The sequence below is a fragment of the Corapipo altera genome, unplaced genomic scaffold (genome assembly GCF_003945725.1).
Source record: "Corapipo altera isolate COAL_440 unplaced genomic scaffold, ASM394572v1 67, whole genome shotgun sequence".
NCBI lineage: Eukaryota > Metazoa > Chordata > Aves > Passeriformes > Pipridae > Corapipo > Corapipo altera.
The window spans coordinates 3,170,312-3,194,883 of NW_020884906.1; the positions used below are offsets into that span (position 1 = coordinate 3,170,312).

Below are 24,572 nucleotides of genomic sequence, written 5' to 3' on the forward strand. Positions count from 1 at the left end.
CTGTAACACCCTTTACCTTGCAAATGTTGCTAAGAGCGTGGGCAAAGAGCTGGTGCTTTCAGCAGACCCACCCATCTGTGGTATTAATCTATTGTCTCAGCCTTGTTCTCCCTTGTAAAAGTCAATGCATTGCTCAACACTTTTATTTTGGAAACTCTCAGGCAACTGGATGGCCTGAGGAATAATCCTGGAAAGACACCAGCTCAGACTCCAAATGTATATTTTTCATTTATGATGCTGTTCGTGGTGACATCTAACGCCTCTGTTTAAACAGAGCTGCACGGGGAGATGAAAATATATTATTATAATGGGATGGTACTTTTCGTCTCTGGGAAAGGTCAGTTCAGGCTGAAAGATTGTTCAGTAGGCCCTATATCTAGATCAGAAAATCTAGTTGTTTATGTCAGGTTACTGAGTGACTGTACATAGAACCCAGCACACCAACCCACCACAAAGGTAGATGGGCTACAGGAACACAACTCAGCTCAGAGCATCTGTCTGGGCCACACAGGGCCCTCTGCTCAGTGTGCCCTTCCTCTGTGTGACATTTGCACCCCTGTCCCTTTTGCTCATTCTTCACCTCTCAGTCAGTTGACCACAACTCTTCTGCTTTGCAAAGGGTGTACTTTGGGCTTTCTCCAAAGAAAGGGATGTTTTGGGGAAGTACTGACCTAAAATTGTCTTTTTCACATACTGCAAAACATCACTCTATACCCACCTTTAAAAGCAACACGTCAGACAAAGGGCTGAGTTCAAACACTTAAACCAAGGTTTGTCACAGCTGATCCTGAAAGGGTTTTTCCCTATACCAAATTACAGCTTGGCCATTAAGGCACTAAAAGCAGTAATTTCACTGTCTAAACTACTTTAGAAATCTCCTTTTTGAAAAGCAATTCATCTTCTTCTAGAAAAAGACAAGTTCTTGAACCAAAAAATGTTTTACAACTTAAAAAAAAAAAAAAAAGTCCTGCAAGCTAAGGATTATATCATCCCTCCCATTTGTATCTTAGTGTTACTTACTTTGAGAACCCAGAATATATCTTTGCATGTGTTTATACAGTGCAGACATTTTATAAAACCAAAGTTATTTGTTCACTGGTAGAAACGTAAGACATGGCTTTTGCATTTTGCCCTAAGTGCAAACGTAGGAGCGAGTTATATTTTAAGGCCCCTTTTGGTCAGTTTTCCATCTCATGGGATCATTCCCACCGTGACATTATGAAGAGGGGTGGGTTTCACCCCATTTATCCAGCTGACAAATCTCCCATGAGCTGAGCAGCCTTTGGCCTGGGCTGAAATCCATCCTCAGACCCTTCTTGTGCAAAGGCTGAACAACCTCTTCTGACACATTTCCTGGGGGGAGGAAAGGGTTGAAAAATCAAGGCTCAGCCAGTGCTATTGAAGCTGCACCTTTAAAATGCAATCTGAATCCGATTAAGAAAAGGATGAATAATTAACTTTGGCAGCCTGAGTGTCTCAGAGACATTAAAATGCTGGCCTTGGCTGATGAAGCTAATGGTTTTAATTGCCTCCAGAAAGGCTGCTGAAATTCAGCTACAGTCCAGAGAGGCCTTTATTTATATGTTAAATAATAATAAAAATACAAATCCCTGTTTTCCTTCAGCTTGCCAAGCACTTTGTTAGGTACATAACATTATGGCTTCTCCAAATTAACATCTGTGTTGAGTTCAGGAGGCTCAATCTACTCCCTGACACCACAGAAATGATTTTGGTGGGGCCATGCCTGATGGCACTGCACAACCACTACTCAGAGAAAGGGAAGTCTACCTTAATGCAGAAACTTCTTTTCCCGAGTCACAATGTATCAGATTCTGTGAGCTCGAAGAAAAAAAGGCCTCTGAGGGTCACACTTTGCGGTGCAATCACCTTTATCAGCCATTTCCAGCAGAATTGCTTTTGAATTCCCATTCTCTATTAACTCCACAACTCCTGGGGATCTGCAGTAAAGTGCTACAGAGGGGGCTTTTCAGGATTACAGGCACGTTTTCCTCCAGCCAGTCCAGCCTGGTGCTGCTTATTTAAAACTTTTCACTGTCGCGCGAAAAATACAGAATTTTCCAAACGTCTCTGCCAAGATATTAATTAGTATTTTTAAAAGCCCCCATCATTTTTCGAAGTGGTTCTGAGCAAGATGCCATCAAACAGTAGGTAATCTGCTCATTACAGATCTCACACAGCAAGTTCTTGGTTCAAATGGAGCTTGAAGGAAGCGTGGCAGGGAGGAAGGACTCAAGTGGTGAAGCCCTATCAGATTATAATAAAGTTTGGGGATCAGAAAAGCAGGCATTTTCAAGTTCTTCATATCTGTTAGTAAAACAAAAAAAAAAAGCAGTGTGGGTTTTCTGCCTTTGTTACAGGCCTGATGCTGGCAGTGTTTCTGAGGGAATGTTAAACGCCGCAGTTACAGCGGATTATCCCCTGCGACACCCAAGGAGCTGCTTTTGCCTGTGCACCTGAGACTTGGACATCTGTTCTCTGCCTTCTGTTCCAGCCAGAGCAGGCTCATCCTGTTCTCCAATTAACAACCAAAACAAAGTCCACCAGAGAGAGCTACGAGAAGGATCAAACCCAGCAGGGCTCCAGCAGGCTCTTGCAGGCAGAGAAACGATGGTCTCCTGCCAGACTGAGTGTGAGACTGTTCAGAGAAGTTGAGGTTAATTAAATACCCAGCTCCCAGTAAAATTCTACAAAAATAGGTATGTCTCCCTTTGACTCAGAAGGGTCTATTTGGATTCAGGGCTGTGGATGACTGAGTTTTACACTGCAGCCCAGCAGCTCCAGGTACTCAGCCCTGAACCTCCCCTACACCACACTTTGGGGAGAAAGGGCATGAAAAGGCCAATACAGGAGACAGACTGAACTCAAGAGAACAGAATGACTAAATTTAAAAATATTCAAAAGAGAACAGTGATGGATAAAGGTGTAGTATCAAAACTTTTTTATACTGCTTGGGAAATCCTTTAGTCAGCAAGAAGAACTGGCTGCCAAGTGGTTCAATGTTTTCATTTCCACCATGGAAAGGAAGTCTATGTTATTTTCTAAGTATTCTGATTAAAATAGAATATTCTATCGTGCTTCTAGAACAAAGGAGTTCTTTTGACCATTATAACACTCTTAAATATTTGTGCTTTTCCAAAATAAAAAGTCATTTTTTATTCTCATCTGCTGAGTGAAATTCAGCAACTGCCAAACAATTCTCTAAGGAATTTGAGGGCTTTAGTATCCTGCATCACCAGTCCCACTTTTTACATGTAATTCTGTGGGATTAAGGACAAGGAAGGTGTCTCCTATTTCCTCCCATCAAAATCAAGGGAGCTGTACTGGCACAGGAGTGGAACAGCAAAAGAATGAACAATTGTTCTGAGTTAAAAATCAAGACTATTGCTCAATTTTCAGGAAAGATGAGCATGGATATAGTAAGGACAAAAGAAATATGATGCACAATCACACTGTGAACACATCAGAGAGAAGTGCTCCTCCATGGGGACAATTTCCACTGCAATAAAATAGAGAGGGAAGTGGAGAGAGTGAGAAAGAGCAAAGAAAGTTTACAAAGCAATACTAGAATAAACACTCAGGCTGATTTGTCTTTGTTCATCTGATGGGTAAGGGCTGTCTGAACTGTCTGTAGAGATCTCTTCAGCTAAACAAACTGTCAGTGGTAATAAACAAGGACCAAAGAAATCAAAATGCCTATCCAATTTTTAAATATGCAACACAAAAGAAAAATCACTGGGCTAAGGCATTATTCTTTTTATGTTTCCAGCAATGAAAAGCGTGCTGAGAAAAGTAATTACATTAAAATTTCAAAACAGCAGAAATCAGGAGTGCCACATTATTTCCATTTCATTGTCCTATTAGAGAACGTAGCTGGCTGAAAATTTTAAGAAAAAGGGTTATCACTTCAGACTGCTATTTTATTGCACCCAGAGTGCAATGTTTGATTAACAACTGCAATATTACATTTAGGAAACAATGCTCCAAACTTATAAATTACACACCTATCCCCCATATTTTTAAAGCATTCACAATATTAGGACATTTTCAAAGCCTCCTTTATAAACAGGAATTGATGCACTTTGTTCTCAGTCAGCCATGCATTATCAAAACTTGCTGTCAAACTCAGCTATAACAGTGAAAAATAAAATAAAAGCACACATATTGCCCCAAAGATGAAACTTGGGGTGCCTTTCTTTTTGTAAATAGAACCTCACAGCTAAATCCCCAAGCCTTTTCAAAATCCTGGGCTCCCTGAGGATGCTAAAGATGAGTTGTCTGTGTAGCTCCATCTGCAAGATCAGATTTTTTTAAATATTTTTCCCTTTATAAACACTGCTCTGCTTTCAAGCCTGTTGGTGAGGGGCTTGTACTGTATTGATTGATCCTCTCCTGAATTATGAGCAGGAGCTACAAATGGGATAAAACCCAAAGTCATTTCTAGTTTTAGAAATGCAGAAAATGTGTTCAAAACCCCAAACAATTTCTACCACAGATTGTATGACACTATTGCTTCACTGGAAATGTCCATCCACATGTGAACTTTATAGTAGTAATTTTTATACTCTCACGGTTGGAAAAGACAGAAAGAGGAAAAAATAGCAGGGGAAAAGGACAATTTAAGAGAATGGTCTGGGAGTAATAAATATTTCAGTTCTATCTTGCATTGGTCCCTTGGGGGAAGTGGACCCAAGCTTTGAGCTCTATTTTCTGTGGGAGACAATGATTCCCTTTAGGAGGATTTCTGAACTCTGGGTCCCCAGGTGTCCACCATCCTTTTGCTGAAATGACATTTATGTGGCAGATGGTACAAATAGCCTGGCATGCCTTGGAGTTGTTGGATCACTATAAAGATAAAAACTGCCAGATGGCTGGCATGTTCCTTGGCAGGAGCACAGGGCCCCACTGAGTGATGAGGGGAAGTAAAGCTGCCCAAAATGAAATAGTAGCATCCGAATTTTCTTTGAAGTGCTTTTGAGATGCGGCTTGCTCTGAGAGTTGGGTTTGATTCCTGCTGTCCAGGAAGCACCTTGAGCCATCCCTCTGTCTGTCTGGGCCAAGAGGAGTGTTGCTTGAGCCTCTCCCAGTGTCACCTGTCCCTCCTGCCCCAGGAATGGGACCTCTCCACCAGCCTTTTCCCCTCCAACCAGAGGTTCCAGGGGGTGCAGGAGGAGGTGTTGCAGGTTGAGATCTCCCCAGGCTCTGTGCCACTCGATGGGACCTCTCATCTCCCACCCTCTGCTGCTCAGATTCAGGCACAGCAGAAGACTCTTGTACCACAGTGCCACAATAAAATCATCACAGGGAGCACATCACCCTGGGTACCTTCTGCTTGGGCTTCCTCCAGAAGAAGCAAACATAAACCAGTGTAAACACATGTCCAGCTAAAGGGATTATTTATTTTTCCTGCCACAGCTGTATTAGTGCCCCAGTGTCTCCCTAAGCACAGCACTGCAGGGTGCTGGCAGCACAGGTCTGTTCTGGCTGTACCAGATGAAGGAAAAACTGGAACACTGGTCTGTGAATCAAGGAAAGGGAAGGACAGAAGCTCCAAGAGTGCAGCTTAAGCAATGGTTTGCTGTGAGGTTCTTCACCCTCCCTCAGAAAGAGAAGCTTGATCAGAGCAATGAGTTTCCCAGAGGAGGGTGCACAGATCAGCCAAAATCACACCTGCTCTGAACATTCCACTGACATTTATTGTTGAGAAGATGCAGTTGAATAATTCTCCATCTTCCTGACTTGATCACAGTAGTGAAAAGAGCTTCAACCAAGCTTCCGAGTACTGACTGTGTGCTGACCTTAATTACATCCATGCAACTCCACGAAAGCAGTCAAGGGCTGAACATGTCCCTTCAGGAACATTCCACTGGTCTTTGGTCACATTTTACCTTCAATCAACTTATTTATTTGGTTAAACCAGTTCACGGCCATTAATCTCCAAAATTCAAAATAAATGCTATGATTCCTGAAGTGAAAACCAACAAGACAAATGAATCTCAGCAAGCAAGAATCTGGGCCAGGCGTGATACAGACGTAACAGCAGAGTGATAAAACACAAATAATTCCAGCATTCCATGGGGGCCAATTCATCAGCAGGCTAACAGGTCAGTGCCAGGCTGACATCTGAGCACCACATGGTTGTAAGTTTTTCCAAGATGGTTATTTCATTCCCGAAATAAACTTGTTACAACTGCTAATCCCCCGCATCCCTGAAAGCAGCTAAACCTCACACATGTACCCCGAGCTCATCAGCAGCATTGTTCATGCCCTTCTTTCACAATCACCACGACTCCAGTGCTTTCAAGCTCTTGCTGAAACGAATATAAAATCTGGAGTGGTGTTCAACTACATTTGTGATCCCAGCTCAGTTTTAACTAATTCACAGCATTCAAAGTCCTTCTTCTTCACATCCTGGTGTACAGCCCACGGATATGAGAGTGAAGGTTCATTTTGTCACATTTAAGTTAAAATTCCAGAATTTAAATTTTTTTCTTTGTGGTTGCTCTCTTTCAATTTCTTTCTCTGAATATTGGAATAAAAACACCTTTTCATCTCAGCAGATTTCAGCCTCTGGAGATTACTTCCAGCTGGCATGCAGTAGAACAGTGACTGAATTAATCTCACCCATTTTGAGCCAAGATCAAGAAGAAAAATCAAGAACTCACAGCTTGTTGCTAAGAACCTTCTTGCATTTCTATGCTCCCTGGAAATTAGACCCACCTGACAGTCTGTGCCATAAACATCTAACAATCCAGCATCCCTCAGCTCACAGGATTTCAAGCACTCAAGAGAAAGCACCATCAGATGCAGGATATCCTACAGTTTTCTTCCTATGAGTGTCTCACTGAAACAAAATGAAATCCATGGGAGACAATTTAATTCCTCCCCGAGCCAGGTGCATATATTACTATCACAGTTCTGTATCTTACAATAAACTTGCAATGATAAAAAATATTGGGAATATAGCAAAGGATTTATGTGCACAAGAGATGCACAAAATGTGTAAATATGTAGAGTGATCTGCTGGATATTGGTGAAGGTGGGAAAAGGAGCAGGAAGGGAGGCACTGGGGAAGGATGAGCAGGTCAGGATCATGCTGTGGTTCTGTAAGTGGGAAGAGGTAGCTTTGACCATGTGAAGGAACAAAGAGAGGGAGTTAAGCAAGGAGATTCTTGCTGGAGTTTAACACAGCTCGGAAGAAAAAGTCACCATCCTGAACAAACAGTTCTCGTACCAGCTCAGCTCTGTGGTCATTAGAAATGCTCACCACACCCATTCCTGGGGCAGAGCAGGCACTTCTGAGGAAGGTCACTTATTGTTGGTGTTTGTTGCTTAGAGACACCTTGGCTTTGCCTGCACTCCCTGAGGATGCCGTGCTCTCCGGGTGGGAACAGCAAAGTCTAAATAACTGTAGTGCCTCATTAATGGAATGATTATGCCTTTTTTTTTAGCTTTTTTTTTTCTTTTTTTCTTTTTTTTTCTGAGCAGAAAGAAAATCAATATGAAAAGGAGCTGAGAGAGAACACTTATCACACTGAGCTGGTCTCAAGAGTTCATGGATTTCCACACCAACAGTGCTCTCCCTAGGGGTGTTCTCCCAGCTCTGAAGCTGCTCTGTGTGTGCTGGTCTGTATTACAACCCTTTAAGACTGTCAATATTCCCCTTCTTAATTTTGTTAATTGTTTTCTGTGCAGCTGTCTGCCTTTCTGCAAGGACTGGTAGAACTATTTCTACCTGGTTTTACTGTTCCACTGACTGCTGCATTAAAGGCCATTCTGGTGCCCTTGGAGAGGATGTCTGACTCTTGCTGCTCCCCTGAGAGCTGCATTTATCAGCATGGTGGAGAGAAAGGGAAATTATACTTTCCATAGGAGAATGGAAGTGTATAACACTCAAAGAATTTCCATGAAAAATGAATTCACTTTTTTTTGTACTAAAATATAGCATTTGATGAAAAACGCTGCGGTTTTCAGGCAATGCATTTCCAACAACTTATTTACATTTTTTATGAAAAACAGGCCCTTTTCTGTAAGAAGAAAACAAAACATTCTGTCAAAAATAGTGTTCATATGGAAAAATTTCATTCATTTCTATTTATATGGCCACAGATATATAATAGCTGTATAAACAGAACTGTTCAAATGTGGGTAATTGCATACTCCTACCCTCTCTTTTACTCTTCTTATATTATCTGTGCACTTCATTTACGGTAAGAAAAATAAAATACACACAAGTTCAAGATCAAATATAACATCATTGCAACAATTTCTTAGAGCATTGACAATCTAATATTCCAATGGGTGATTCAAATGGGCCCTTTGGACCTTGGCTCATGAATTTCAGAACATGGTGAATAACATGAATAGGTGCTTAAAATCCACAGCATTGTAACATTTGCTTAAGAGGGTTCCAAGGACACCTGAAAGGAGTTTCCAACTGTGTAGTTGATTCAGTGGGCTCTAATGCTCAGACATTTGAGGCAAATGCTTAGGGAATGTTTCAGGAATTTGTAATTGAGCACAGTCTTGTACAGCTCAAAAGCCAGGAAACCTGTCTTTGTGTGACTCTCAGCTTCATGCCAATTACACAATGAAGACAACATGTTTTTTTCACTAGTTAAAATATTAATACCACAAGATAAACATAAATGGTCAATTTAAAGGGTATGTCCTGGACAAAGATTTGGGATGAGATTTTCCTTTTATCGTAAAAGGAGGGAAAAACAATGCAAAAATATTCCACACAAATTCTGGTGGATGTAAATGCATTAGACCAAAAATTTAAGGAGAGAGGAAATATTGAAAATGGAACCATTAAAGGACTGTGAGAAACTTGAAGATTCATTCATATCCAGCCTTTCCTACTTACACATTTCAGACCTCTTAAGGAAAACTCGATTCCAAAGGCTTTGATATGAAATCTCTTTGTTCTCCAATTACTAGTATTGCACAGTACTAAAACTTATTGCAGCGTCCCACTAATCACCACAATTTTAAATCTGTTTATTTGAAAGCTGGACCTTCAGAACTATTCCCCAGTAAAAAGTCAACTATTCTTGCAGCAGCTGTCCTGTTAAATCTTGGCTAATTCCCTGTATGCTGCTGTTTAAAAAGGTTAATAACAGTGCATTTGTCTCAAGACACTTCCGTCTCACAAGGTTGGAGGTCTTCAGGCAAAGCTGCATTTTATTATCAGTATGAAGAGCTCCTAGAAAAATTATACTTGGAAAGCAGCTGGAGTCGTTAGGTGCTTTGCAAGTAATAAAGATAATAACAGTTAGATAAACCCCAGATGACCCAAAGAAGCCAACTCCCAGCTTCTAATCTGGGATGAGCCAGTCCTTGGAAAGACTTTGGTGCTGCTCAGAGGTGTAACCCTGCTCAGAGTCCCTTGCACTGCAAGCTGATCCCTGCATCTGCAGGAACCTCTGCTGCCCTCACCAGCCCACGCTGCCCATCCTGCAGCAGAAGCTTTTTTGGCAAAGCTGCTGCCTAAAAGGAGAGCAAACCCATCAGTTAAGCAGAGCCTGAGACAAGGCCATATAATCAATGGGCCTGTGGCAACAGAACTGACAAACCCCCTCCAGCTGCACCACAGAGGACACCAGCCTTGTTAGCAGCACACAGGGATAGCTGTGGCAGGAGGAGTCCTCCTGAAGCTCTTCAGCCTGTTAATTTATATTATTGGGATGGTGTCTGCAGAAAACTGAGACTGTGCCAGAGAGAATAAATTTGACAGACAATTTGTATACGTTCCTTTAAATGTGCGGTTGGTAAATTATTTATATTACACGTTCATCATTTATTGACTGAGGGTTGCTTGGAGCAGAGCTTCATCACCATCTCCACTGGATCCTCCCTGGCAGAAGCACACCTAAAAAAAGTGGTGAGAACATTTCTCATGCTCATGGCAGTGCTGGCTGTCTGATTGCTAAGATCCAGGACGGGGCTGACCTTGCCTGCTGCTGAGTTTTGGAGAGGGAGCCCTTCAGCAGGAGCAACACTTCACCTGTCAGGAGCAGCCACTCTGTACCATGAAGAGAAGACCATGTCTAGTGTGGAAAACAATGTGTTTGCCATCAAAGTTTCATCTGAAACCAGTGATTAGTGTGAATAGCAAGCAAAGGTCCTGGGTAAAGAGAGAAAGAGTCATGTTCCACATGAAGAGACGCTTCCTTGCCAACTCTTTGGACAAAGGAACTGAACATAGAGAAAACTATACATAAGGGGTTCACTTTCAACTCTAAAGCACTGGTTTGCTTCTCAGGCTCCTTCTACACAAGCCCCCGCTTGGCATCAAGGTGAAGAAGCAGCAGCAGGGAGACACTTGGAAAGCTGGCAGAGATGAGGGCAGGGGCCAGCTGGCAGCAGAGCTCACTTCACATGGAGTTCGAGCTCAGATGTTCGTATTCCACAAGTCTAGTTACCAAAACCCTAAACAACCACATCTCAGCTGTCTCTGTCTTGAAAACCAATCATAAAAGCCAAGGTCACCTGTACAATGTGCTGTAGTGCTTTTCCTGCCTAGAACTTTAAGAAATCATGCCCAAACAGTGAGAATGAGGTAAAGAGAATTCTGACCTACCACAAGTATGTTTCATTTCAGTTCCCAAAAGTTTTAAAACATAAATATAGTCAAGAAGTATTAAAACATCCCACCAGATAGCAAGATATGGAATAAATCTGAGTTGGGCATGAATGAGCCCAGTTCTAGTCACTTAACCAATGAGGCATGAGGAGGAAAGGGATGTATTTATGCTTCATTTTTAACAGAGAGATTTATTCCTTTGCTTAATCTCACCTTCAGAGGCACCACTTGCATCAGAATGGCGAAGTTAGTGAGGTGGTTACAGAGACACACCGAGTAGTTGAGGTCCCCACTCTCACGCACACAACCTTCGTTAGACCAAACACCAGTTCCATTGCTGCAAAACACACAGAAAATGGAACACAGTCTCTTAGTAAAATGCATCTTATGCAGGTTAATTTGACATGCATTTTGCTGTATGGGAGATGAAAAGTTTGGAATGCCATCTCAGGCTGGAGCATCCACAAACACTGCTGGCATCTTCTCAATTCCATCATGGAAATAGTTAAGGAAAATATTGACCTGGACAAGGCGCTGATGAATCCCCTACATGAATGTTTCTAGAGATTTCTTCCCAGTTTTATAATCAATATATGATGAATGTATTTTTTTCTTTATATTGTGCATCTCATTCATGGTATTTCACCCTGACCCAAATTTCTGTATTCTGTAGTATCGGACAAGTCAAAAACCCAAAAAACTTAGTGTGTCTTATCTGCTGCCTCCCCCTGTCCCACTCATCCTGTCAAAAGAAGGAATTCAGGCTGATTGAGCACAATTTCCAGTGACCCATCAATTGGGTTTTGTCACATCACCCTCAGGGGCAGCAACAGCAGCTCCTGCTCCACTGAGGGTGTGGCTGGGCAGGCTGTGGGACCTGGGCCCAGGACTGGGAGTTGCTCAGGAGTCTGCCTCTTCTTAGAGCCAGGGAAAACCAGAATTCCCTGGGCTATCACAGTCCTGAAGTGGGGTGGGGACATAAAAGCCACAGGCACAGGTCTGTGGGCGCTCTGTGGGCTCAGGCACCAGAGGTCACCCACCCAAACTGCCTGATCTTCACTGTTTATTACTTTGATATTATTTTGGGTCCTGAAGCTAGACTGAGTGATCTGCATTGTCTCAGTGCTTATTTTAAAGGTTGGTATTACCTCACACTTCTGTCCTTCGAGACCTCCTTGAGTTCTCAGAGAGTCTGTTGTAGGTCAGAAACTAATTTCTTATTCTTTAACTGCCACGCACTAGGGAATAAGACCATCTTGACACAAATGAAACTCATTTGGAAGGACAGATTTCACATTTAAGTTTCTACCCCGAGGCAAAGCCTCAAGGGCCCAAGCCCCAGTGGGGAGCAGCACAGGAACAATGCCACAGCCATATTAATTTGCTGCAGTAAAATCTGTTTTTAATTTATTGTAATTTGTGAGTAACCATAACAACGGGTAACTGCCAACAGCTGGGACAGTTCAACACACTTGAAACAAAACTTCAATAAAACAATCAGAGTGACCTTCCCAAGTGCAAGCTGGTAGGAGGGATCATCATGGGCTGTTGCTACATAAATTAGGCTTATACTGTTATGGCTCAAAAACTGTTAATCCCCATCAAATTCAAAATGCAGTATTTGTATTAATTCTCAATTAATTCAGTAAGAGCAGCATGTTTCAAAATCAAAACCAGATGAAATGTATTCAGAGCTAAAAAGAAAAAATAGAAAAAGAAAAAACTAGTTCTTTTCCATAGCCCTTATTTTCCAACTGAAATTTGAGGCGATATTTGTTTCCCTTTAATTCTAATTTGCATTCAGGGATGTGATATTTATCCATTCCGTGCATTGGCCAAAATTCACAGCTCTGAAATACTGATCTCACATGCTGTTGTGACACAGGCACAGGTCCAGTGAAAACAATGGCTGAGCTGGAGGTTTGCCATGGTAAAAGATCCAAGCATCTGCCCAAGTGGATATACTCATAAACCAAGATAAGCATGATTTGTATCACTCTGCAGTTTTGATTACAAAATCTTTTCAGTCTCCCAGTTACCCACCTGATCCAGGGCCTGTGAATAACAAGTCTCCTGTTTATGGTAAGAAGCCACTATCAGACTGTGTTTTGTCTAAACCAGTGGTTCCATTTCTTTAACTATTTCCATGAATGAAGAGAAACGAGAAGGATGTAGGTAATACACAGCATCACAAACCAAGTGTAATTTAATTACAGGAAGTTAAAAGATTTGAAACTATGTAACATACCTATAGTCCAGAAATGCACAGTAAAGATGAACTCTGTTACTCTTATTTAGTGCTTGGCTGTATTGTCTGGGTGTCTGCAAGAAAAGAACACAAACCCCGAGGGAATGTTTAAAAAGGATTAAATTCTGCTATTCAATTCCTTTAAATTCTCAATGCTATAATAATTTCAAGAGGCTTGTTGTAGATTAACACACCACAACTGACAGCAAAATTGTTCAGTCCTCGTAGCTTTAACACAGGCTCCAAATATGCAAAGGCTGGTATTCAGTCTTAATTTTACACACTGGGATTAATCTCACGCCACTTCAAGTGAGAAATCTCTGTCCCATTTAAGTAAATAGCAAACCAGGATTATTTATTGTGTATAAACACAAATACATGTGTTAATTTTGGGAGGATTGGGGCATTATTCTTTGGCACATATTTGGCTTCTTTGGGTTTTGTTCGTAGTTTGTTTTCACCGGGTAATAAAAATGTCACATTTTAGGATTAATAACATTGAAATATGTGCATTACAATGACCAACTCACAGACATTTTCTTTCCACAGTAGCAATTATTTTAAAACATACAATCAAACTGAAAGAGGAGTGCCATAATTCAAGATTTTATTTTAACACACCTCAGCATTATAATGACAAAATTTCTATCGTCTGTAAACAGATTTAACAACTAACTCAATCTCCTATATTCAAGAAACTTTGAGAGCCCATTCTCCACTCTGTTACACCAGCTTGATGACAAAATAATTCAAATGACATTGGACCAAAGTAATAGTTTTGTTACATACAAAATACGCAAACTAGAGGATTTCCAGGATTTGCTCAACCCTTTCTAATACATAAATCCCCAAAGTCCACATTGTGTGGACCCTACCTCATGGCAATTTTTTTAATTACAAGAGTCTTCAACATAAACAAATCACTGGTGAATTAACAGCTCTGGGATTATTGCCACACAATTCTGCTGTCAAGCTGAAAGATAACCAAGTATGGCTTTGGAGACAGATAACCAAGTTATGTTTTGGAGAAAGAAGGGAGAAAACCCCACCACCTCGTCGTGCTGAAACTCAACCAAGTACAAGAAGTTCCTCGTGCAATTTTCCTTCTCCTCTCCCCCAAGTCCAACAAGGAGTGTCAGGCACAAGGCAGCACAGTTCCCCCCCCCTCACCAGTGATGATAAAGCATTTCTGCACAGCCCAGGGCACCCACACGTTCACACTGGATTTCCACACACCCAAAGTAGTGTGCTGTAGATAAGGACATTTACTTCTTAACTCACGTCTCTGGAGAACATAAACAGAATTTTCCTATCTGCCTGAGCACATCCCTGGACAAAACTTCCAGTTCCTTACCTCACCCTGTTTTCCCCAAGCCCGCATCAGGGAAATAGCTGAGGTTGCAGGTCAGGTGCTTTGTGGAGGGGAAGGGCTGTCACTCACCTGCTGAGGGTTTCTAACTTCCCCTTGGATTCTGGTAACATCCTGTAGCCCTTTTCCACTAGGGGAGCGAAGCAAACACTGAAACCTCATACTCTCACACTGGGAGGGGATAATGGGGCAGATTCACAACCCTCATTGTCAGGAAATATCTCACTGATACAACCCTCAATCTGCTCACACCACTTTCTTTCCAGCTGTGGTGAGGGAGGTGCAGCAAAGCCAAGTGTGTGATGTTAATTAATGGTAATAACAGAGGAGTCCTTCCTCATCTGTGAAAGGGTGGTCAGGCATTGGAATAGATTGCCCAGGGAGGTGGTGGAGTCACCAGGCCTGGAGGTTCTTGAGAGGCATCTGGATCTGGCACTGAGTGATGTGGTTTGGTGGTTACAGGGGTGGTGCTGGGTTGATGGTTGGACTGGATGATCTTAAAGGTCTCTTGCAACCTTGATGATTCCATGATTCCAGGAAAGACCTTCCCCAGCATTGGCTGCCCAGAGAAGGCCTTGTACAAGGCACCAGGGTTGAACTGGTATGTTCCCTGCTAGATCCATCAATCCTAACCCTCTGGTTCCTTTCAGAAAGTACCCTGCCACAGCCTCACCTCTAACAACGGCAGGTCTTGCACACCTTCCACATCACAAATTACCCATAAAATAGAATGTCTTTCACAAATTGCTTCCTTCATTAATCCCACCTCTTGCTGCTCAGAGCAACCTTGAAGAGCACTAGTTCAGAAAATGCAGAAGATTAATGATCCATAACCCATGGCTGGAAAACTGCCTTCTGCAACTTCGGTTAATTTGGAGTTTTTTTGGCAGAGTTCATTTTGTTTCACCAGCAGCAAGAACACTGTTTGCCTGTTGTGCTGTATATTGTCATGTCCATCATGGCAATAGTCTTCCTGAAGTAAGCAATTGGAAGAATCTACAGTCAGTCTGTATTACAATTTATTTCACTTCTATGACAAACAAACAGTGGCTAAAAAAAAAAAAAAAAAGAAAAAAGAGAAAAGAGGGAAAGATCTGCTGTAATAACAGCTAAGATGGAACAATAACTGTCATTTCTGATTTGTAAGATATCTCTAGATAAATCTGGATTCTTAATGCACTAAATGGAAAGGGCACCACAGGGTCAGGTTGGAAGAAGATGTAGTATTGCAGTTGTGTATCTTTTTACACTAATAAATCCCAGATGTATGTTATACTCTCAATTATGTATCTCTGGCAAGGGACAAATTATTGTTTTTCTCCATCTCAACTCTAAACACAGATGTCACTCATTATCCAGTGAACTGCACCAAGTGAGGCCATACAGCCTCTGACCTGTCCAGAACTGTGTGTGTACCTTGATGGAAAAAATAGATAAGTAATAATTATAAATAAATAGATGAATAGATTAAAAAATGGACAAGAAGAGTCCATACTAATCTACCTTTTCATTTCTCTTAAAGAATATGTCCCATGTTTTATCACCCATGACACAGCCTTCACAAGGCTTTCCAGTGCCATTTATGATAACTGCATAAAATGCTCATCTTCTCAAACTTCACTGAAGTTCTGCAACAAAACTGCCATTAGATTAGAAAGACCCCAACATATAAGAAACTGGCTACAGAGGAATAAACTCCTTCTGATCTTCATCAGCTCTACCTCAAAGTACTATCTAATCTATGAAAAATGAACTAACTGTACCTAAATACTGGACTTCTCAAGTTAAACTGTGTGTGACAACTTATATGTGACTTGAATTCTGTAGCACTGAGGATATTGATTTAATGACATTGATAACAGAAAGCTTAAAATACAAGTAGGCTTTTACAGTAAAAGATTAAGTCACTTGAGTGTTTAAAAAAGCCTGTGAAAGGACAGTTTATGAAGCATTCAGGAATGTGGAAAGTATCAGCACACTAAATAACCCAGGATCTGTGTGTGAGCTCTCCCTCATCTACATTCTTCATATCAGTCCTTCTGCATGGAGAGGGCCACATGCAGCTTCTCAAAGAAAGGATTACATTAAAAGAGAAAAGCAACCTCTTGGCACCAAGAAATAGGGCAAAGTCTGTGTCTGTCTCATGGAGCAGGGACCTTCAGGAAGGACTGGTTGGACTCGATGACCTTGGAGGTCTTTCCCAACCTTAACAATTCCATGACTGTGTCTATTTACATCATGGCTGTTCAGCATCCCTTATAGTCACCACTTACCCTCAGTGAATCAGTCACACCCACAAGCAAATCCCAGAAATCCAGTGTGTGCCTGGAGAGCTTACAGCCAATGTGCATGGATGTGTGATGGGAATGAGGCACTTGCTGGGAACTAGGAACAAGCCATGGTTAGTGGGTGAGGAGGCCAAAAAAAGGGGGATGTGAGCTGAAAGGACTGCTGGAAACCTTCAGGAAAACCTACTTGCAGGAAATGTCATGAACACAATTGCAGAAGAAAAACAGGCAGCCAGCTGCTGCTGGGAAGGATTGCCAAGGAAGAGAAGCCAAGCAGAGGGTGGGGTGAACGTTTATGAGATTAGCTCTTTTTTCTCCTCTCCTCCCCTGAATGTAAAAAGCAAATCTTGAGCTACATAATGGTGGCCACCAAGAGAGGAGGATGTGCACCTTCATTCTCCAGTGTGGAGAAGGACAAACCTTTGGGTCAGATCTGTCATTGAGCTAAATGCAGCAGCTCTAAGCCCAGCGTGGTGGGTGTTGGACTTCCCGTCGTCCAAAGCACTTCATAATTTGCCCTATTAAGTTCAATTTGGAGTTCACTTGTCTCTGTTTACAAAACACAGAATTTTGCCTGATTCAGAGATTTTGAAGCCTTGTTTTCTCAGCCTCCAAAAATACCATGGATTACTTTGAAGGTGGCAAGAAAAGACACAAGAAAAGACAAATATACCTCTTGTCCCTATGCTTGTGTCTTTTGTGAAGTTCACAGCCCCACTGAAATATTCTCATGTGTGTATTGTTCTAAAACACTTTTGACTCTGGTTTATGGATTAAATTAGAGCCTAAAATGATGCTTCTAATTTAAGGATTTCCTGTCCTCACAGTGACATCCTGACTGTTGGCATGACCTATTCAGGGATACACACTTTACTGACTTTCCTTTCCACCTACTTCTGCTAATTACCTAGAAGATTAAAACTTTAGGCTACACTCATCTACTCAGTTACCTGGATAAAGACAGACAGAAAGAATAATCACCTATTTTTAGAGTGGCTATATTGGCTGTTTTCTTCCAAGCTGTGAGAAAACTGCATTGCAACAGACTCTGGGCTTAGATCAGCCAACTATTTTAATTTAGAGCCCATTTGACTGATTCACCCTGAGATGTAACCAGCATGTGTAATGAAAAAAATTTACAAATTGTGCAAAAAGAATTTAGCTTTTGAATAGGGAATTATAGTGTATTATGGGTGAAAGCCAGACCTTCAGTTGTTCCATTGTTGCGAAAAGAGTTGTGCCAACACACTGAAGCCATGAACAAAACACTGCAGGCTCCCAGGGCCAACAGGAAAGTTTGCTGAATGTATTTCTTAATGGGACAATTATACAGTTAAAAAAAAATTGCATGGTATCACAAAGGGTGGAAGATTGTGACATACAACAATATAAATTTAAAACCCAGTGAAATATCAGAGATTATAAAGGCATGTGAAACCAGAGAAGGTTACCATATGGATTGGGTTTGGCTGTTCCTTTGCCTGAGGCTAAAAATAGTTGACATATCAATTTCCTGCAAAAATAGTGTTAATCAAATGCTACACCCATAGCCTTCCCCAGTTCTCAGAGTTCTCCATTTAACAGCTGCTGTATTGGGCAGGCAGTGTGAGAACAAAAAAAGTCATGAAAAGACCCATGAGCAACAGACTGAAAAATATCTTGGCTGCTCTACTAGATATCATTTTTACAAAGAGAGACAAAAGGAGGAGGGAATGGATGAGGAAATGGTCCTGATACTTTCTTTTTTAATTTTTGCAAGTAGCAAAAAAAAAAATGTATTACTTCTGAATGTGTTCAGCATCAGAAGGTCTTGCTATGTTTTGACCAGCAAGTCCACATCCATTTAAATAAAAATGCCATTTGCTTGGCAAGATCCCACCTTTGTAACAACAGTGCAAAAGGGGTTTCATACAACAGCTGCCAAGTCAACATCTGACCACTTGCAGGTGTCAGTGTGGGCTGTCAAGCTCTGTGCATCTGCCACACACTTGTGATCTCATCTTTCTTCAGCTTGTCTCTTTGATCCCATTCCAGTTACTGCTTACAGCACAGGTGAGCTTCGTGGCACCTAGAAAAGCTGAATGTACTCTAGGTGCAATTTCAGGACAGTGTTCTAAGAGTAACAGCTCTTCTCTCTAGTTTTGGGTGCTAAAGAGCATAAAAGCCTTTTTTTTTTCCAAACTGATTAAGGAAATTTCGGCAAAGGAAACTCTGCAGCCCTTGAGTTAAAGTTACAAACTCAATAATTAAAACACACATGAACAACTCCCGAGTGGCTTATCTTTAATTTTACAGCTACAAAACTCCCCCTCCAACAGAGAAGTTACACTCATGAAGATCCCTCAGGCACTTAACACAGCATCAGTGGGTCAGTGATGAGGCCTGGACTCGAGAGTTTCTCACCCACTGTGGTGGTTTGACTCCCACAAAAAAATCCAGTTTCCAAGCTTCCCCCCACCTCCCCAGAATTTACCTCAGCACCAAAGAGAAACTTTCAGGCACAGTTCAGGGTGGGGGAAGGGAAAATATATACATTTATTCTATTCAAATAAATACTGTACAAACTAAAAGCAACTATATATATACAATATTACACACTTCTATTGTCCCTCTGAGCCCCTCCCATAATTCAGTCCAGGAGAAGCCCTTAGGCTGATAGGTAAACAGTCTTTCTCTCATTGGAGTGTTCAGAGAAAAGTTTCCTCTATGGACTCTGCTTTCATACATTCCTCAAATGTTTCAGGGATCTCAAATATGTAACAAGACATTTCTCCCCTCTTTTCTTCTCTTTGGCCTGTGCATGTGGGCATGAGGGGTGTTCTGTGTGCATTGGCAAACCCTGGGCAGTGCCAGGGAGTTGCATGCCAAAGCCTTTCAGATTGAAAGCCAGAACTGCTTAAGATGCAGCTCTGCAGTGCAAAGCCCTGCCAAACTCCCATTGACTGCAATCTGGATTAATAACACCCACAATATTGTTGTAAATCATGGTAATAAAGGGGAGCATGGAAAGGTTGAAAAATAGCCACAGAAAGAAGCAGGTTCATTTTCATTAGAGATGCATGGAGCTGGCTTTGGTGGAAGGCATGCACAAATAAAAACAAAAGGAAGAGGACCTTTGAAATTCAATTTGGGCAGCATCCAAGTTACTTCAGTAAATATTTGATGTTTAAAAAATTTAAATGCCAGTCAGTGAGAGGTGGGGCTCAGCACAGCAGCCTTTCTGATGTGAGCACCAACAGACACAGGATTGAACTGATGGTCTGCATGAAAAGCTGCCTTAATGCTCAAGTGAAAATATTTCTCGTGTCCCTTAAAGGACAGTTCTGCTCTAAAGAATGACAAATTGAAAATATTAATATTGTCTCTCTAGAAATGTGGGTAATTAGCAATATAGCAGTTGGAGGGGTTTGCTATGTCCTTACAGTTAAACAGTTATATCCATATGTAAGCAAAAAAAATTATATGTACACAGCCATCTAAACCTACATGTGACTCAGACATGGAAGGATGGATGGAGTGCAAAGTTAGGGCAATGACACTGATGCACTTGGGACATGTTTTAATTCAAATGAGAGAGCAAGTGAGAGCCAGTTTCTTTCCTGTGTGTCATTGGGAGAGTTTTTTGCTCAGAATTAGAATCACCAAACTCCGTGGGACACTCCACACTACCTCTGACCAACCCAGGGCACAACCTCCAAGCAGACATTACCTCTTCAAAATTAATGAGCACAGCCTGGCTCCAAAGACATCTGATTTAAATCAAGGGATTAAAAATGCAAGCTATTTCGCTCAAGGTGCCCATGTTGAGGCAGTTACTTATTGCTTAAAAGACCTGATTTTGGTTCAATGTAATGCAAAGCCCTGCAGAGCAGCTGTTCTGTCTTTGCCAACTCCCCTCCCATCCACACACACTCAGCTCCGGAACCTCTCCCTGGACAGAAGAAGAAACCCAGCATGATTGTCAGGGCTCAAAAAGAGTTTTTCAGACTGGCAAATAAATAAAAAAAAAAAAGGGAAATCTATCATTATTTTTATTGGTAGACCCACCTGAAGTGGGGATCCCAAAGGGGCCACAAACACAAACTCCCATGGGCCCTTCTCCCCTAACCAAGATCTCATTTTTGTCTCTTATGCTCTGACCTGTTTTAACACATCTGAGTTGGATGGGTCAGGCTGAAAGTAACCTTGGAGCATGGATAAAACAAAGCTAAAAATCCCAACCCCCCCCCCCCAAAGGTGGGCATTTGGCCCGTTTTTCCACGAGGTAATTTTGCAAGATGCTCCTTGCCAAGGCTGGCTATTCATGCAACTGGCTGTGGTGTTCATCCCTCTGGTCCAAGACCATGTTGCTTTATGCTGCCCTGCACTCCTTGGCTCCTTGAAAACACTGTTTTTAATGCAGCTAAAGCCAACCACTCATAAAACTGTCTGTGCAAACCATCCTCCAGCCTTGCAAAATTCTGCTCACATACACTGCTGGAAGCTTACAGGGTTTTTTGGAGAGATGAATGAAATATCACTTCAGCTTTTCTCCACCTTCCTTACAAGCAGCCTGATACAATAGATTTTTTGGTCATGCTGATACAAGCTAATGATAACTTTCCAAAACTGCTTAGTGAAATAGATGTCTCTGTCTTTTCATAAGGATTTTTTGTTTCCTTTTTCTGCTGCTTTGCATTATTATATTAAAAATTTGTTGCTTTTCTAAAACAAGAAGCAGATGTGCCTTCTACACACCCTTTCTTAATCTACTCTGTTTCTCTAAACTCATGCAAAAGTATTACCAAAGGAAAACAACTGCTCTGACTGATGTAGAAAAGGTTATTTAAAAATGGGCAAGTTTTCTAATCCAACAGAAGCACAATGAAAGAGGCAAATAAATCTTTTTCCCCCCCATTCACCTGTAGTATTTTGACATGCACAGAAATATTTCCCTTTGCCATACAACTATCCAGGCCCAACACAGGGCTCTTTAACAGGAAACATTGTCTGGGTAATGACAAGAGCTGTGACAGGGACCAGTAGGCAGGCATAAAGCATAATCCCTTAAAGGGATGCACAGAGTAGAGTCAGTTTTAGGAATACTTTTCCTGTGAGGTAATAGTCCCACAATTCCTAGTTTCCAAAACAGTGCTTGGACTTTTCCTCCTGCTGGTCTTTTTTTTTTTTTTTAAGTATTTGCATCAGACAAGAGCCATTCAAGATGCTCAGAACTGCACTTGTAATTCACAACCTCCATGTTATGGGGGCAGAGAGAATTTAAATCAGAAACAAGAAATTGGGACAGCACCAGCTGGGCAGGAGTTGGGTCCTGTGCACCCGTGACACCTTGGAGGGCAGCAGGATGGGCAGGCAGGGCCTGGCAGCATTTACTCCAATTTCCACACCACAGACACCCATACCCCAAATGAGACATGCCTGGATTTCTGATAACTAAATGTCACAAAGCTCAGGTGGAACTGAAACCCCATAAAACAGAGGTTCAGTACCTACAAATAACAAGCTTCAGCAACAGCAAGAAGCAACACAAAGCTGGAAAACCCAACAGCAGTGGCAAGTCTCACTGGCCTGTTTTGATTTCAGGTTACATCCTTTGCCAAATCAGAAATGAAATCTGAGTTAGCAAACATCTCTGAGTCCTGTAAGAGTGAAAGTCATCGCTATAAGAAGAATCAATCAATGTTCACTCATATTTATTACGGGAAAGTCTTCAGAGACTATTTAGGCAATTTTTCACACACAGTAGTTATCCCAAGATAGGTTTCCAAGCAAAGAATCAATAGGTATTACCTTTTCTAAGTAGACCAAAAAAACCACAATCACGAAGATATCCTAATTTTCCCACACAAAGACCAAACAAAACCTGTGCCCTTCATTTTGAAAAGCTCAAGCTATGACAGCCTGGAGTCGTGAAACATTAAATTTCATTTACTCTGCATGATAATAACAGGAATGATGGACTATTTATGGAATAATTGGGAATAGAAAGTTTCTCTTTTTTAAAAAGACTGCAATCCCCTGCAGGGATTTTGTAAGATATTAAGTTGGTTCTTCCTCTCCCGTTTGTAGAGGCATCTTTGCTTACATTTCTTTCCAAACAAAGGACCACGCTTTAAAGGGAGTTTTGAAGACATGATTTAATGAAAGCTTTAGGAGGAGTTTTAATAGTTCACGTCAGAAACAGAGTACCAGGCTTAATGGTAAAAATATTTACCACTCAGTGCGTTCGGTGCTAATATTTTTTTCTAGGACTGGATTTATAAGGTAGCCTTTTCCATTCTCATTAAAACCCTGGCTGTGGGGATGTTGCCTCTGAAAGGCACTGCCTCGAGTTCTTCGTGAATTATATGTGGCAGCCTTTGTTTTATATTGACCCTTTCAGCTCTCCCTGCCCTTGACTAGCTGCTAATCGTTTATCCTTTCCCTGGCTCTGCTAATCTCCGGGGAGCGGGTGGGACAGGCAGTCAATGGAAGCGATGGAGTACAAATAATGACAGAGTACAATAAACATTCCAGTTGTGATGCCCCAGCTCACGACAAAGACACAGCGCACAGTCCTTCTACGATAAGATGCTGTAACCAGACTGGAAAACATGACAAAAAACTTATGCCTGCTTAAAGCCAAGATATTCAGGCCCACTAGGCCAGATAAGGGAATGTTTGTTCTGTGTGATCAGAAAATCACTCGGATTCAGGACGTTTGGTTTTATTCCCTAATTCTCTTTTCCCAACTTTTCGCAGGTTCTTTCCCGTCTCTGCGTTTCGTTTCACATTCATTATCCCACCTGTTTACTCTGTAACGTCTCACACTAAAACATGACACCTGTATCTTATATTTTGCACAGTGGGAACCCAGCTAAAGGCTGCAGAGACCAGTGCAGACCAGAAAGCTCTGGCATTTCCCAGTAAGAGCCGTGGATCAGCTGAATACCTCTTTAAGTACACAGTGAACTGGGGGGGCTTTCTTCCCCTGACCCCATCCCCAAACTCTGGGTGGGGAGACACGTGGCCACTGCTTCACTTGCTCCAGTTCCAGCAAACAGCCACCCATGGAGGGACAATGATCTGAAAACAAGGAAACTAACCCCGCAAAAATGCAAGTTTTCTATCACATTAATAACCTAGAGATGCTGTTTTAAGTGCAGTCAATAAATGAGGCAAAGAACCCATGGCAAGGGAAACAAGGGCAGGGGCAGGACTGCTCTGTTCAGACACAGCCCGACTGGGTCTAAAGTTAATCCTCATCTTGAGATAGAAAACCTCTCCTGCAATGCTCATGAGCAGTAGAGATGTAAAGCACTCTCTTGTAAAACTCTATTGCTTAGACCTTAACACCCCATTAAGATATTATGCTCTCCTGTCCAGATCTCTCAAGGATTTAAGCTCATGGGTTTCCATTGCTGCTTTTTTTCCCTTTTTTTCTTTTCACTGTGGGGAAAAAAAACCAAACACCCTCTCTTGAGAACATTCATATTTTTTTCCCTCTGATTTGAATCTTTTCTCCCGTTCCTGTATATTTGCCAAATATGACTTGTCTTTTAGTCTGTTGTATGAATAGAGATGAAATTCAGACAACTATTTAGTGTCATTTTTTCATTCATAGGAAATGTCAGGGTGCCAGAACTATTTGATTTGTGCATCAGCCACGTCCAACAAATTGAGAACCAGTCTGGAATTAGGCCTGGTCCATTAACTCCAGCTACAAAATTGAGCAATATGAGACTAAGCCACTGAGTTGGTTTTTCAGATGGGAAAATGGAAGTCAGTGGAGCTTTGTGTGTGACTCCAGACACAGCACAGATAGAGATGTTGTTGCTGATGCAGCAGAGACAGAAAAATAGCCAGCTGGAATTTAAGGCAGGGCCCTGGCTCTGGGAGGGTGATGATGCTGCACCAGGACTCCAGTTCCTGGGTGAGCAAAGGGGCTGGAGAGCTGCATGTGCCCATCTGCCAGCCAGGCAGGAGCCCTTGGAATGGCAGGAACCACACAAGGCTGGGTTTTCAGCAGCACAATAAACACAGCGCTCCTGAGAAGCTGGAGCTTGGAATTTTCAACATGAG

General features: G+C 41.8%; 1 protein-coding gene across 1 annotated transcript in view; it reads right to left on the minus strand.

Annotated features, from left to right (window-relative positions):
• The window catches only part of ADGRD1 (adhesion G protein-coupled receptor D1), a 140,505-nt gene that overhangs the window by 48,978 nt on the left and 66,955 nt on the right, over positions 1–24,572 (minus strand). The window contains exons 14-15 of the mRNA XM_027652149.1: positions 12,855–12,928; positions 10,820–10,943 (exon numbers count right to left, since the gene is read on the minus strand). Coding sequence (XP_027507950.1) covers positions 10,820–10,943; positions 12,855–12,928 — 198 coding nt within the window. The remainder of the gene's footprint in view (positions 1–10,819; positions 10,944–12,854; positions 12,929–24,572) is intronic.